The sequence below is a fragment of the Saccoglossus kowalevskii genome, chromosome 13 (assembly GCF_978046115.1).
Source record: "Saccoglossus kowalevskii chromosome 13, keSacKowa6.1, whole genome shotgun sequence".
Classification (NCBI taxonomy): Eukaryota; Metazoa; Hemichordata; class Enteropneusta; family Harrimaniidae; genus Saccoglossus; species Saccoglossus kowalevskii.
Window position 1 is genome coordinate 35874993 of NC_140653.1, and position 16775 is coordinate 35891767.

Genomic DNA, 16775 nt, shown 5'->3' on the forward strand with positions numbered 1-16775 from the left:
AACATGTAATACATAGAAAATGTACAGAAAATATAGTTATCGTAATCCGTCATAATTCAATTGTGAGCAGCTATTTTGATTCCCAGTATCCTAGTTACCTCGGGCATGCGCATTCGCATTTTTCTGAGTTGGAACGCTTATGCGAAAGCGAGATTGAAACGGGATTTTTGTATCATGTCACCGTAGTTGCAAACCCCAAGTAATGTACATGTACCTCTGATATAACTCATTAAGATACCTTTTCCTTTTTGTTTTTCTAACCGTTCCTTGTTCTCCTTGTTTTTATTTTATTATGTTTTTACTTTGTCTTCATTTGTATTTTGTCTTGCCATTTTGTATGTATCTGAAACTTTATTGTATTTTTAAAAATCCAGATTCTGAACAGGAAATGATTTCAATAAAAGCATTATAATTATTATTGTTTCCGTTATAAATTATTTCTTAGGGGGTGTACAGAGGCGGCCGCACGAAATTTAGCTTGGGACGAGATCTCGCCGAAGGTGTGACCTTACTAGGGGGCGGGGCATGCTACCCCGTAAAAAAATTGAAATTTAGACCCATTGAAACGCTATTTCCTGCATTTGAAAACACAAAGGGTTTCAGCTTGATTTTAGGGGCGAACTGAAACCGATAGTTGTTGATTGTGTTGATCGAAACTACACAACCAACACAACCGTAAATTGTTCACTGCCACTTTTCAGGCATGCGCCTCTACAGTATAAAGCTATGGTCGATATAAACATTTTATAAATATGTATGTCAATTGGGGCACCGGCGTAGAAATAACACAAAGTAGATGAAGAGATGCAGATGAAAATCAACTCTCAAATTATCAGCGCTGAGAGTATATATTGCTTTTTTGGATAAATCCTGCAGTTCATCCCCAATCTAAAATCTGGTAAAATCTTCATGAATTTAGAATTCTCATTACATTAAGGAATTTCTCTTTCAACTGGCTCAGGCTGTTAGCTTCAAACTTTAAAGCGGGTGGCCTAAAATGTGTGTGTCGTTGAAAGGTAGGCGTTATTTTAAGCAGTGTATTTTAAGCGTGGTCCTGGCTTCTGAGTGGACAATGTCAACACTGAGAATATACAATGATTTGTAGGAAATTACGTTACCCTTGCTTAGTATTTTGAGTTATATTAAATAAGTCAGTGTATATACACTTTTGAGAAATTGATTATTAAAAATGTTAACAATTTCATAAAGGTCAGATAGACGTCCCCCGCGAACAGATACTGGAAGATCTTTTAATTCTTCAGAATTGGTCATGTTATTGGAGTTTTTCTAAGCGACACCTGCATTATTACCATTTTCTAAGAACTCGCTACTGAAATGTTTGCGCTTCGAATTCTTGATTTAAGCGAATAGCCAAATATAGTACGCATCTCTTTATGGTCGACTAAGTGACTTCCAAGGATTACAATTTGCTTCTTTCATCAACTTATCCGGCCATTCATTGTTTTACGGATCTCACTAAACATCCAACGTGTCATTCAATCAAATGAGCATACAAGTCACGAATTGTATTTAAAATGTTAACCCACAATCTTATTGTCATGTGTGGATTGTTACAAACATATGTAAGGTGCAAAGGTGCCAGAGCAACATCACGCAAAAATAAATTCTCATCAAAAGATTCACATTCCGCACATTGTGCGATTCCGAAGTCAGTTCTCATAGACACTTTAGAACAAAAGTACCCTTCATCTACCAATCTTATCTTTTCTTTCCAAATTGGAAGTTTAGAATAAACATGTCGACATTCTTGCTCATTTCAGAAAAGGAAATATCATCCTCTCTAAAAGTGTCTGAATTCTGGTGTTGGATAAATGTTCGAATATTCCTGTAGCCCAAAACCCAACCATCATGATCCCGTGAGTCCGATGGTATATGTGAACGTCTTTAATATATATGTTTCCCACAGTTAGCTTACGTATATATAATTGTATGTTATGTTTAAAAACCAAAAAATTAACGTTTAATAACGAATAAAACGCCGCAAGTTCAACGTTACTCAGAACGTTTTATCCCCATTGTTGGGGCCGGAGCACTTGAATTTGAACTTGACGCGCTTTCTGCAAGACAAACACGCCTATTATCGGTGGTTTTCAAACAGTTATTAAAATAAAAAATAAGGGTATATATATATTTTTCAAAATGATAAGATAAACTTAATTTAATTTGTAAAACTCCTCGGCGGACAACCAACCAGTGAATCTGCTTGACGACGAACCCACAAGTGAATCTCCTTGATGGAGAACCCACCAGTGAATCTCCTTGATGGACAACCCACCAGTGAATCTGCTTGACGGCGAACCCATCAGTGAATCTCCTTGATGGCGAACCCGTCAGTGAAGCTCCTTGATGGCAAACCCACCAGTGAATCTCCGGAGTGAATATATATCCCATCATATATGACATTCAAAATTCCGAGAGTCATAATCGTGATTTACTAAACTAGAAATAGGCGACAAAATTGGAGAGAGCAAAGGTGGAACTAAACACCGAAAGAATGGTTGGGGAAAGGGGTACTATTACAATAGACATTAACGTCCCGGTCCATTCTGCTCTGGGAAACTACCCTACATATTAAACACGGATTCATTCTAGTGCCCTGTAAGGCTTTACAAAAAGGCCTTTTAGGTACAATGACAGCCAGTTTTGATATATTTTTATCGAATATATGAAATGTTTATCATGTGAATGGGTGTTCTACGGTCAGTGTTTTGAAATGTGGTTCAAGTAGAGATTATAAACTTCGCCGTTTTGGGTTTTTGACTTGAACCAGCGACTTAAGATGGTCTCTTCAAGTCTTTTGTAAATACGACCAAGTAAAAAAAAATGTGTTCATGCTGACGTCGACGCTGATAGATGCTTGTTGGAATTGGGAAATGATCGGTAGAGCGGTAGTTTGCTTTGTGTATTTAGTACTGTCATATTCTACATTTATTTACAGCCAGTATGTAAATAGAAATAGAGCGTGAAATCTAGTCTAGCGGCAAATTGCATATTCAATTTGCGAGAGGAAGAGTCGGGCTGTCAACGTTTAATTAATACAGGAAAATATCGGAATTCAATTTGTTAATTGTTGTGGACGGTTATTTGTTATGTTCGTGGTTGTTACGGGGACGGATCAATATGGTTGCCTATAGCTAACACAACGTTCTACAATGCTTTATTCTCGTTGACAACGGAGTTCCATTGTGCGTAGGCGATGAAATTCCTTTTATTGGCGCGACGCTTACGGATCAGATGGTATCACAAAAGTGTAACAGTACCACGGTGAAGCTTTATTACACCAAAGATGTAAAATGTCGGAGAGGTTGCCTAATAGAGCGAACTTCCAACGGGATGGAAGATATTGTAGGAGAAGTAACGCTTCGCTGTCGAATGGGAAGGCGGAGGAAAATGTCGCGTCACAGAATGGCGACGCGGACGTAAACAACACACCGAAGTCGAATTCCCCGTCCGATGGAGTTTTACGGCGAATGGCTGAAATGTGGAGAAAGAAACAACTCAACGATGTAGTGTTAGCTGTCGGTAAACACCGTTTTGGGGCTCATAAATTGGTTTTATCGGCATGTAGCGGATATTTTCATAAAATATTTGCCGATGGTACCGAAGAGAACGGCGATGACCAGTTTGTGTACAATCTACACGGAATAAGTCACCGATCGATAGAACTACTTTTAGAGTCTATGTACACAACGCAACTGAAAATACATGTGGATAACCTGGAGGAACTTTTAAGAGCTTCCGTCTATTTGGAAATGCCACACGCCGTGCAGATTTGTTGCCAACACATGATGCTCAATTTAACACCCAAATCTTGCATTACAATATTAACTTTAGTCAGTAACTTTGAACTAAACGAGCTACAGGAAGCGGCTGGTAAAATGGCAGCCCGGCATTTCAAGACAGTCTCAAAGTCGGAAGATTTTCGTCGCATACCACCGGAGCAGTTGAAAAAGTTTCTGTGTCGAGATGATATCGAAGTGGATTCCGAATTAGAAGTGTTTCAGTCGTTCGTTAGCTGGATACTTTACGATAAAGAAAGAAGGATATGTTACTCCGTGATGCTGCTTGAATGTATTCGCCTACCAATGATTAAACCCGTCGATCTTGTCGATCACGTCGAGACGGTGACGTTTCTGATGCGAATACCGGAATGCGAAGCGTTGGTGAAAGAAGCTCTTCACTATCACTGTCTGCCGCTCAGACAGAGTATATTGCAGTCTACGCGCACCACCCCGAGATCAACCATCAAGTTAGCTACTATTGTTGTGATAGGTGGCCATCCAAGGCTATCAAAAGACGAAGTGAACTCAGAGGTGACTTATTATAACCCACAAACCAAAGAATGGCGACTTTTGACACGAATGATACACCCTTTACACCACCATGCAGGTAGGAAGACGGTCACAGTATATACACACTATTATATCACAAACTTGAAAAAGAAAAGCGAACGCTAAGTTGAATCAATATCATGTACAGATAGCCGCTATTTCATATACTTATATTGACTGTCGACGATCAGTATAGCGAGGCGTTCATATATCCCGGTTACCCATGCTCAAAAGATCGCCTTTCCATGCACAGTTTTAATGTCGAGGTTTTATAAGCGGTGAGCAAAGTCAGATAAAGAATCCCAATTGAAACAGATTAAGTGTTGACCATTTTAAATTGAGGAGGGATCTTTTTATGTACATATATGCACACTTTTTAGCTCGGCTGTCGGCTATGCTATATGTTATAATTCCCTGGATGTAACTTCAATCAACTCCAATATTTGAACAAACAATCAACTTAAAAGTGTCATCAAACATACGTGTTGTTTTTAAGCTCTTGATCTATTTTACATATATGCATTTTCCAATTCTGTCTGGCCTAGTCCCTTTCAGCTTTATTTACCATCGATTTTTGTCCATTACATCAGACAAATGAAGACTTTTACCAACTTATTTGTTGTCAATTAAGCTACAAATAATGACTAAAATCCGTAAACACAGTTCAATAGTGCCATATATCACTGTGAATTAACGCTTGTATATTTCAGTGGCAGTACTTGGTGGTTTTCTTTATGTCGCCGGAGGACGAAAGACAACAAATCGATCGGAGATTCCCACTGATACAGCCTACAGATACGACCCAAGGACGGATTCATGGATACAGATTTCTTCGATGAAAAATAAACGGGAGAGTTTTCAGCTAGGTGTATTGGATGGAATGTTATATGCTGTAGGTATGTACAAGCATGATTATAAGAATTGTGAATTTCGTTTCACCTCCGTCGGTAGTAATATACCTATCATATCATAGAGCGCGCAAGCAATACCAAACACTTTGGGTAAATCATGATTTCCGCCTAAATACCAATATCTTGTTATTAACGTCACCAATTCGTATTCTCCCAAGTTTATATACTAGTATATCTGATATATGTGCAGATGTTAAATGCGATTTGTCACGTATGTTCTCAGGTGGCCGCGTAGATGATGACACCTCATTGGCTGACGTGGAAAGATACAACCCATTAATCGACCAATGGCAAGCCGTGGCGCCACTCAGCGATGCCAGACGAAGTGTGGCCGTTGCTGCCCATGGAGGAAGACTATATGGAATGGGCGGATCAGGTAAGAAACAAGCTGAAACTTGTATTTACGTTTCGTTTGCACATTTCATTTTTTCACCTGTAAGTGTCTTTTAAGGGGATGAGCGCAGATTGCTTAATTTTGTTGTACAGAGAGTCGTTTCAATTATAAATTAATTCGCAAAATTCGCATAAATACCGTAGATTATATTCCTGATTTCAAACACGGTTCTGCTGAACTTGGCATATAGAGTTGCAACATACCAATCTGAGCACAACATAGAAAGAGAATGCACTTACCTTAGCTCTAACATGTTCCCTAATTTCATTCAACGTTGTATTGTGCTATCATAATCCAGGTAACCGGCGCATGTCAAATAAAGTGGAACGATACAATCCTAAAACCAACAAATGGGAAACCAAACGACCCATGGCAACTCCGCGATTTTTTGCTCTTCTGGTTTCTGTGAAGGCAAAGCTATACTTTGTGGGTGGTGCCACGGTCGATTCATCTGGAAATCTACTGTGTGTGCCCTCGGTTGACCAATACGATCCTATGACTGATACATGGAGCAACCTGACACCTATGTTTGAGCCACGAGCCGAAGCTGCATGTACGGTGAACGACGGGAAGATCTTTATAGTGGGCGGGTACAGTTGGGATTACAACACCTGGCTGAACAGTGTGGAATGTTATAATGTTAGTTGTGATGAATGGACATATACTGAATCAATGCCTAAAGCATATACTGGAATGGGATGCTGTACACTAACGTTACACAAATTACCATGAATTCCACTGTCACTGGATCATGATGAAAAAAACAATATTTTGCTGCTCAGTTTAATCATCTGTGGTGTATACAGAGACGTAGATCCTTACAAATGTTGAGTGTACAATCTAGATATAACTGTACATTTTGTTTTCTTTTTTAGAAATATTTGCAATAAATTTGTATTTAATAGAATCAGCCGGTACATTTTAGTTATGTATTGTTACACTAGTTACCACTCAAATACTGGATGGTAAGGAATGGGCCATGTATAATGAAATAAACGAAATATATGTACCATTTATGTGAAAAAACCTACAAACAGGTCAAATTTTGCAGAAAGTTTTAGAATTTTTCAAAGTATTACCAAAAATCATGTTTTCTTTATAAACTGACCGAAATTACAGTAGAGTCGTCCGTTTGGATGACTGGACGAATATAAATGATTTGTATTTTCCACTGCTGTTCGTAACAATGGTGTAGTATTTCCTTCTATTCTCGCCACTTTATAATCTCATACAATGAGTATTGATGAATTATTATTAACAAGCTTTTAGGTATAATTTTCATGAATAAAATCATGCTAAATATGCTCTGTATTCATATTGCCTTTCTAAACTATCCAAGATTATTTTTAAGGGTCAGAGTCTTACCACAAAACTGTGAACTTAATTGTTGTGGTAGTCTGGAAAGGGGTAGGGGCATGTTTATTAACATCTTGAATTTTCAAGGTGAATGTTTCGGCGAAGCACCCACTATCACCTTGAAGTATTTCATTAGAACTAATAATAATAATAATAATAATAACTTTATTGCATCCTTAGAATTACAAATGTTCTATTGGTTTACAGCAATAAATATATAAGTATGTGTATGTGACAATGCCCTCACAGTTTAGAATCAGTTTAACAACAGCCAATCATATAACTTCTTTCTTCAACGCGCTTGGCCAAGCTATCAAAATCTTCGAGGCGGAGCTTAGTCACTAAACGCTCCACGTTGCTATTTAAGACGCGCACCACTGTACCATGTATTTCTATGGACTCTGCGCGAGCTGCTGTGCACTGATCAAAAAGCCGGTGAAAATAGCTAAAATCGAGAAAACAGCACAAACTTAACTTTGAAGAAATCCAACCAAATTTAAATATGTTGCATATGTAGGGGGTGACAACAACCATCCCAAAATACCGTTTTCTGAGAATTTATTGGCCTTTGTTTCACCATGATGGTTGCCAGGCGGTGAAAATGCCTGACCCGAGAATAAATGTCGCTGAGCACAGCTAAAGCTGTGTTGGCTTGGATGTCGAGGCGATACAGCGACAATATCCATACATCATGCAACTCACTGATATTAATAGTGGTAATAGTGTTGTCACCACTGTTGACTACTATAGAAGAGTAGGTGTTATACCCCAAAGCTCGTGATATCACTGCAACACATATCGGCAGTAATGAAGCCGAAAACATCAGAAATACAGAGCTCCGAGCGCTTTCTGCCAGTCTTTGTAACAAAGCTTTCTATTGGTCGGTAAACTTTCTATTGCGCAACCACGTGACATACACGATTATGAATGGTATTACCGCACGGTGTTGTAGAGGGAGGAATGTCCGAACGGAACAACACCGTGCAGGCGGACGATGGTTTATTAAATAGGCAGCACTTTACTACCAATCATTGTTTACCTAACTTGCCATCTTGAGTTATAAAGGGACATTCATATTAATACAAATAACACACCCATGTTATTATAGTCTGAGTGAATTTAATAAACATGTTTACATACTAGACAGTGTTTGTTACGACTATCCTAAACTGGAAACAAATATTTTAACCAAAACAGCAGCTGCATCCTGTTCAACTTACATTAAAGATGCAATATGTATGAGAAAATATATTTTTAAATAGACCAAATCAGCTTGTGACACACAAGGAGCGCATGCAATAGTATTCGTTTGATGAAAAACCAAAATCACTAATTTGTATTGTTCTACAAAACAACCAGTGCACATGTCAAGTACATTGTTTCAGCGTTTTCAGGTCATAATTCCTAGTCCAATGTATTTATCAACATACAGTATCAGACAACAACATTAAGATGTTCTATTCCATTTTGCATCTTAAAATAGTATTCCTAAATATATTTTCTAAATTATGAGACCAAAATTTACTGTGAATTAAAAACACATGCCCATTCTTCCTGGATAGCATATCATTCATCCAAACATACTCGTATTTATACAAATATTGTAAAAGTTAAAAATTGTGTGAAAGTAAGTAAGTAGGTAAAAATAAACATATCTTGTTGATACATATAGTTCATTGCAACATTTCAAAATTGTAATGAAATGCAGGCAATAAATCACAAATTTATTTCTCTGGCCATGTCAAACTTACATACTTCTTAACACTGACTTGAGGGAATAAATATGATGGTTCAGGTTTAGGAAAAAAGATACAAATCAAAATTTACTTTTACAAAATCACAGTAACCAGTACTATGGTATAGATATAGATAAAGATTAAAAAAAAGAAGAATTTAAATAATGCTAATTTTCCCCCTTGTCTTGAAATCAAAATGAATGCTTGAGATGGGCTCATAAAAATGTTAAGTGCACTATGTATTATATATAGACAAAAATATTATATTGGCATGTAAGCAGGATAGTCATTCGAATATGCTAGTAGAATCAGCAAGTATTTCTGTGTGTAGTTCTCTTTCCTTTTTAACGTTATGTAGGTTGCTCGATACTGTTCTTCATTCTGTGTGTCAATAAAAACTTTATGTCAGATAGATCAATTATGCTATTTATTTTATGTTGTTCACAGTTTTAAAACTGTTAAAACAATAGCAACCATGCAGGGAAATCAATAGTAATTCATTAACTATGTAAATCAAAAACCCAGTGAAAAGGCTCAGACATCAAATTAGTGATTAAATGCCAGTGAAAATTAATGATTTTACAGTACTAGGTTCTAGGGAAATTTTCATTTGAGAAACTAAAATATTTATAAGTGTGTGCCTTTTTGCACACAAAATAAAATAGTGACAAATTAAAGAAAGCCTCAAAGTACAGTTCTAAAGTAATATTATCTTTTTTTCAAAAAATAGGTTGTTGTTGTAAAGGATTGGCAAGAAAATATGCAAATCGTGATCCCCCAATCGATTTTCTTTGCAACTTTGATATAAATTGTAAGACACATTTGCAATTTCTCAAAATTTTTTACAGACACCAGGGCAGGTATCTTTCAAATTTTACCACCCTGCCAGAAAGTTACCACCATTATTTTGAAATGTTCCAAGTAAGCCCCACAAAAACTCAATATCCTACCAAAACACAAAATAGATTTAATTTAAATTGTTGCATTCTTTGTTTCATGATCTAAATGTATAAGCCATAGGAGGAGAATGGCATTCAGCTTTATCCCATAATATTATTCAGCAACATTGTATTTTCGAAATTGTTATTGAAGCAGACCATGAAAAAATATCAAAGTTAAGTTACTCATTTCAGACGTATGGAGGGGTAGTAATTTCAAACACTACATTGCAAATGAGTTTTGCTTTTGTCTGGAGTACATCATAGTGTATACTGTGCACCAAATTGCATTCCAATCCACTGAGTGGTTATTGAGATATTGGTGGAACAAGATAAGAATCTGATAAAAAAAATGGCCCAAAAACCTCTGAAAAAATGCAATGGACAGATGACCATACAGAACCTAACCTATAAAAATAATATCCAGTTGAGATACTTACATTTCTACTCTACTGCTTCTTGGCCAATTCTAGCAACTCTTGCACTGGGAGAAAGTTCTCATCCTCCATACCAGACCCACCTTCCTCCCTACTTTCTATCAAGGCTGCATTTACACCAGTGTTCTCAGACAGTTGATCAGCTGACAATGGTGCAATTTCATTAAATATCACATCACTTGGCAACAAATTATTTGCCCACTCTTCACCAGAACCTTCCTCTTGTTCCACCAAATACTGTAAGCTTGAAGAGGGAATATCTCTTCGGTTAAGTCTTCTAATACTGTAAGCGATATCTGCATCCTCCTCTTCACCACCCGAACCAATTTCATTTTCATATGAAACTGTCATGCCAGTAACAGCATCATTGATAACCAACTGTCCTATAATACCATTTGCTACCAGTTCGGAAGCACCGGATCCTTCTATAATCTCTTCAGCATTAATTGAATTTAGACTATTCGGTTCACTATCAACTAGCAAGACTGAGTTCACGGTTTCATATGGGATTATGGCAGCACACCAGACTGACGATACCAGAGTACAAATGCAAAACAGCAGTGATAATGTTTTACAATTCATCTTTCTTTCTATGATCTGTGAAGTAGAGCAAATAATTGAAATTTATATAGTACTGTTATCTTCATATTTATTTCAAATATTCACAACATTGAATCATAAAGAATGCAGTAAAATGTTATACTGCGCAATGTCTTGTAATATGACTGCAAACATTTTGATATTTATTGGAAATATAAATCTGCTCAGACAATGAAATGTCATTGATTAATAAGCGGTGACGTCACTGGGAGAAATTATGTCTTGACATCTACTAAACAATTTATCATTTAGACCAGATTAAAAGTGCAAATGACGTACAACGCATATCATACAACGCACATACTTTGTATGATTCAAAAATATTGTTAGCTTGTAATCTTGTTTGTACTTTTTAAGGAAGTAGAGTGATAACTTAGATTAAAGACTTACAGATAAAATTTTGCTTATCGAAGCAGTCTGGGTGACCATTGTTTTGGTAACCACAATAACAGCAGCTATGAATACTGAAATTGTACATTTGAGGATACTATCTGCACTATATGTCATAAACGGTCCGTAATACTTTTATGCCCAAAAGTAAAATTAGTTAATTATGCAGGATAACAAATATGAAATGTACATACATTGGGAACAGAAATTTTAACCTGCCATATCACTTTCGACTATAGGTTGCCCTGCCTGGCCAGAATTCATTGAGCGCTGGAGTTTGAAATTCGAATATCATTATTATTAGTAATAATTTTATTTCTCCTCCTCCTCCGCCGCCAGGCCTCACCTAATATACACGTTGCTCAGAATATAATTTTCAGACTCTTTTGGCAAAACAAGCCCTAATATTAACAATTAACAATAACCAACCGAATAATGTTTAGCCAGTTTTGTATTGAGCCTTGAATTTGTTTAACATTAAAATTATTATAGTATAGATATTTAAAGAGCTGAACTGCGCACCTACCTCAACGATAACCAACGATATCCAACGAAGTCCTGAACCGGGAACAGTTGATTAGTAAAGCGCTCAGCTTAACAGCAGTCACTCTACTCTGACTGATAACGCTGTAATGTCGTCTGCTGGGAGAAAGCTTATACATGTGCGCGCGGATGACACCCCGATATGCAAATGACTTACTTTTGGCCAATGATATTCAAGCTTTTAGTTTTAAGGTAGAAGCCTAGTCATAATTTTTGACAAAATTGGTCATAAATCGCATGACAATGTTCATTAGTTTATTATGTACAATCATGAAGCTAATGTCTCATGATACAATGAAATAGCATTATTTTGTGTGTTACAGTTATGCTTTTCGAGAAATGCGTCCTAATATTTCTTGAAAATTGCTATTTGTAGAACATTTCCATAGAACACAATGTTAAAGAAAAACTGCATTTTTTGACACTTTTTAAAACCCAGATTTTTTAAATAATTCAGAACAACAAAAAGTACTCCATCATTAACAATACATGATTTTTTTCAGCCTATGTCACCAGGCTAGATTTTGAGATATTGCATAATATCTCTGCCATAGAAACCTGTGGTAAAAGCGTTATAATAGTGTCAAAATGGCGATTTTCCACTAAAATCCATCTTTTTTTCGGTCAATATCCTTATATTGCCTTGGAGTACAATTTATTGCAAAATGAATAAATTCTGGGTTTTTTTAATTTATGAGTAGGCTTCTACCTTAAGTCAGGTTATTCGAGGTCATTGCCCCCAAAGTGGCATTGTTGGGAAAAGGGACGTGTCTCAGGCTATTCATGTACGAACTGGATTTGTAGAATACTATACGCCTTTAATATTTTGAGAAATTACGCTTCAATCTTTATTTCAGTTTGATACATACACAACCAATGACCATGTATTAAACAAAATGGGACGACATGGCATCCAACCCATTTTGTATATCCCATAATATACCAAATTATCACTAAATTTGTTCTGTTATACTGTGAGTTATAGCATAGAGGTAATAAGAATAGATTGAATTTACTCATCACCCAGTCTGATTAATGGAACTACTAAAACTCGGGTAAATACATGGAAATGAAAAAAGTAGACCCCATCCCCTGCTCCATCTACGACTAAAAAGTACAACCCCAAAGGACGGCACGTGACCATAATGTCACCGGGCATTCTACATACTTGTACTTGTTGGCTGAAAATCCATACAAGTCGATCAGTATTATTTATTTGTTTTGTTACAAATTTATACACATATTAATACAAATATAATATTGTAACATTTACGTACAAAAATACAACAGAGGTGTTCCATTTATTTTTATAAATATTTATAAATCTCACATTTCAAACTGAAACAATGTATTTATCACAGAGAGGGTCTGTGGATTTATGCATGTATTCATACACGTTTTTAAATGGCGTCAATACGCACTGATCTTTGATTGGCTGGTTGGATTCAACTGCCATTTGGAATTTACAAATATAGAGATGAAGGAAAGAACTTTGAACAACAAAGTAATATAACTATGATCAATCACTTTAGATAAAACATAACCGAGACGCATTTCAACTTGGTCCCATCTTTCGCCAACCAAGACCCCGGTATTCACACAAACATATCATGTCTAAAAAACCTAGACAAATATTTTAGTTTCAAGTGTGGACAAATAGTTAATCAAATACAGTATAACCAATTAAATATAATACATTACTTGCAGAGGCATACAAATTGGTTTGAATGTGAATAACAATAATACTGAACACTTCGTTACTGGTATGACATTGAGTTACTGGCATGACATTGGATTACTGGTACGACATTGGGTTACTGGTACGACAATGGATTACTGGTATGACATAGGGTTACTGGTACGACATTGGAATACTGGTATGACATTGGATTACTGGCATGACATTGAGTTACTGGCATGACATTGGATTACTGGTATGAAATTGGGTTACTGGTACGACATTGGATTACTGGTATGACATAGGGTTACTGGTACGACATTGGAATACTGGTATGACATTGGGTTACTGGTGTACATTAGGTTACTGGCATGACATTGGATTATTGGCATGACATTGGATTACTGGTATGACATTGGATTACTGGTATGACATTGGGTTACTGGTACGACATTGGGTTACTGGTATGACATTGAGTTACTGGCATGACATTGGATTACTGGTACGACATTGGGTTACTGATATGACATTGGATTACTGGTACGACATTAGGTTACTGGTACGACATTGGATTACTGGCACGACATTGGGTTACTGGTACGACATTGGATTATTGGCATGACATTGAGTTACTAGCATGACATTGGATTATTGGCATGACATTGGGTTACTGGTACGACATTGGATTATTGGCATGACATTGGGTTACTGGTACGACATTGGATTACTGATATGACATTGGGTTACTGGCATGACATTGGGTTACTGGTACGACATTGGATTATTGGCATGACATTGGATTACTGGTATGACATTGGATTACTGGCATGACATTGGATTACTGGTATGACAATGGATTACTAATATGACATTGGATTACTGGCATGACATTGGATTACTGGTAAGACATTGGGTTACTGGCATGACATTGGATTACTGGTATGACATTGAATTACTGATATTACATTGGATTACTGGTATGACATTGGATTACTGGCATGACATTGGATTACTGGTATGACATTGGATTACTGATATGACATTGGATTACTGGTATGACATTGGATTACTGGCACGACATTAGGTTACTGGTACGACATTGGGTTACTGGTACAATATTGCGTTACTGGTACGACATTGGATTACTGACATGACATTGGATTACTGGCAATACACTGGATTACTGGTACGACATTGGGTAACTGGTGCGACATTAGGTTACTGCTACGACATTGGTTAACTGGCACGACATTAGGTTACTGGCATGACATTGGGTTACTGGCATGACATTGGATTACTGGTACGACATTAGGTTATTGGTACGACATTAGGTTACTGGTACGACATTGGGTTGCTGGTACAACATTGGATTACTGGCATGACATTGGATTACTGGTATGACATTGGATTACTTGTACGACATTGGGTTACTGGTACGACATTGGGTTACTGGTATGACATGGGATTACTGGTACGACATTGGATTACTAGCATGACATTAGGTTACTGGAATGACATTGGATTACTGGCATGACATTGGATTACTGGTACGACATTAGGTTACTGGTACGCCATTAGGTTACACGTACACATTAGGTTACTGGAAGAAATTGGATTAGATTACTGGTATAACATTGGATTACTGGTATGACATTGGATTACTTGTACGACATTGCGTTACTGGTACGACACTGGGTTACTGGTACGACATTGGATTACTGGTACGACATTGGGTTACTGGTACGACATTGGATTATTGGCATGACATTGGATTACTGGTATGACATTGAGTTACTGGTACGACATTGGGTTACTGGTACGACATTGGATTATTGGCATGGCATTGGATTATTGGCATGGCATTAATTACTGGTACGACATTGGGTTACTGATATGACATTGGATTATTGGCATGACATTGGATTACTGGTATGACATTGGATTACTGGTACGACATTGGATTATTGGCATGAAATTGAGTTACTGGCATGACATTGAGTTACTGGTACGACATTGGGTTACTGGTACGACATTGGATTATTGGCATGACATTGGATTACTGGTATGACATTGGGTTACTGGTACAACATTGGATTACTGGTACGACATTGGATTATTGGCATGACATTGAGTTACTGGTACGACGATGGGTTACTGGTACGACATTGGATTATTGGAATGACATTGGATTACTGGCACGACATTGGATTATTGGCATGACATTGAGTTACTGGCATGACATTGAGTTACTGGTACAACATTGGGTTACTGGTACGACATTGGATTATTGGCATGACATTGGGTTACTGGTACGACATTGGATTACTGGTATGACATTGGGTTACTGGCATGACATTGAATTACTGGTACGACATTGGGTTACTGATATGACATTGGATTACTGGTACGACATTAGGTTACTGGCACGACATTGGGTTACGGGTACGACATTGGATTATTGGCATGACATTGAGTTACTAGCATGACATTGGATTATTGGCATGACATTGGGTTACTGGTACGACATTGGATTACTGGTATGACATTGGGTTACTGGCATGACATTGGGTTACTGGTACGACATTGGGTTACTGGTACGACATTGGGTTACTGGTACGACATTTGATTATTGGCATGACATTGGATTACTGGTATGACATTGGATTACTGGCATGACACTGGATTACTGGTATGACATTGGATTACTGATATGACATTGGATTACTGGCATGACATTGGATTACTGGTAAGACATTGTGTTACTGGCATGACATTGGATTACTGGTATGACATTGAATTACTGATATTACATTGGATTACTGGTATGACATTGGATTACTGGCATGACATTGGATTACTGGTATGACATTGGGTTACTGATATGACATTGGATTACTGGTATGACATTGGATTACTGGTACGACATTAGGTTACTGGTACGCCATTGGGTTACTGGTACGACATTGCGTTACTGGTACGACATTGGATTACTGACATGACATTGGATTACTGGCATTACACTGGATTACTGACATGACATTGGATTACTGGCATTACACTGGATTACTGGTACGACATTGGGTTACTGGTGCGACATTAGGTTACTGCTACGACATTGGTTAACTGGCACGACATTAGGTTACTGGCATGACATTGGGTTACTGGCATGACATTGGATTACTGGTACGACATTAGGTTATTGGTACGACATTAGGATACTGGTACGACATTGGGTTGCTGGTACAACATTGGATTACTGGCATGACATTGGGTTACTGGTACGACATTGGGTTATTGGTACGACATTTGATTGCAGGTACGACATTAGGTTACTGCTACGACATTGGATTACTGGCATGACATTGGATTACTTGTATAACATTGGATTACTGGTATGACATTGGATTACTTGTACGACATTGCGTTACTGGCACGACACT

The 16775-nt window shown here is 37.3% G+C and overlaps 1 protein-coding gene across 1 annotated transcript; it reads left to right on the top strand.

Moving 5' to 3' along the window:
* The first annotated feature begins 3314 nt into the window (after positions 1–3314).
* LOC100377303 (kelch-like protein 26) lies at positions 3315–6389 on the top strand. The gene is made up of 4 exons (XM_002730922.1): positions 3315–4410; positions 5063–5248; positions 5487–5639; positions 5956–6389. Exons 1-4 carry the CDS (start codon positions 3315–3317, stop codon positions 6387–6389), a joined length of 1869 nt encoding a protein of 622 aa, XP_002730968.1.
* The last annotated feature ends 10386 nt before the right edge of the window (positions 6390–16775 follow it).

Excerpts from the sequence above, each read along its gene's own strand:
- LOC100377303 (XM_002730922.1), top strand. The coding sequence starts at position 3,315 with ATGTCGGAGAGGTTGCCTAATAGAGCGAACTTCCAACGGGATGGAAGA. Across the intron at positions 4,411-5,062 it reads CCCTTTACACCACCATGCAG|TGGCAGTACTTGGTGGTTTT; the intron begins GTAGGAAGACGG and ends TGTATATTTCAG. Across the intron at positions 5,249-5,486 it reads TGGAATGTTATATGCTGTAG|GTGGCCGCGTAGATGATGAC; the intron begins GTATGTACAAGC and ends GTATGTTCTCAG.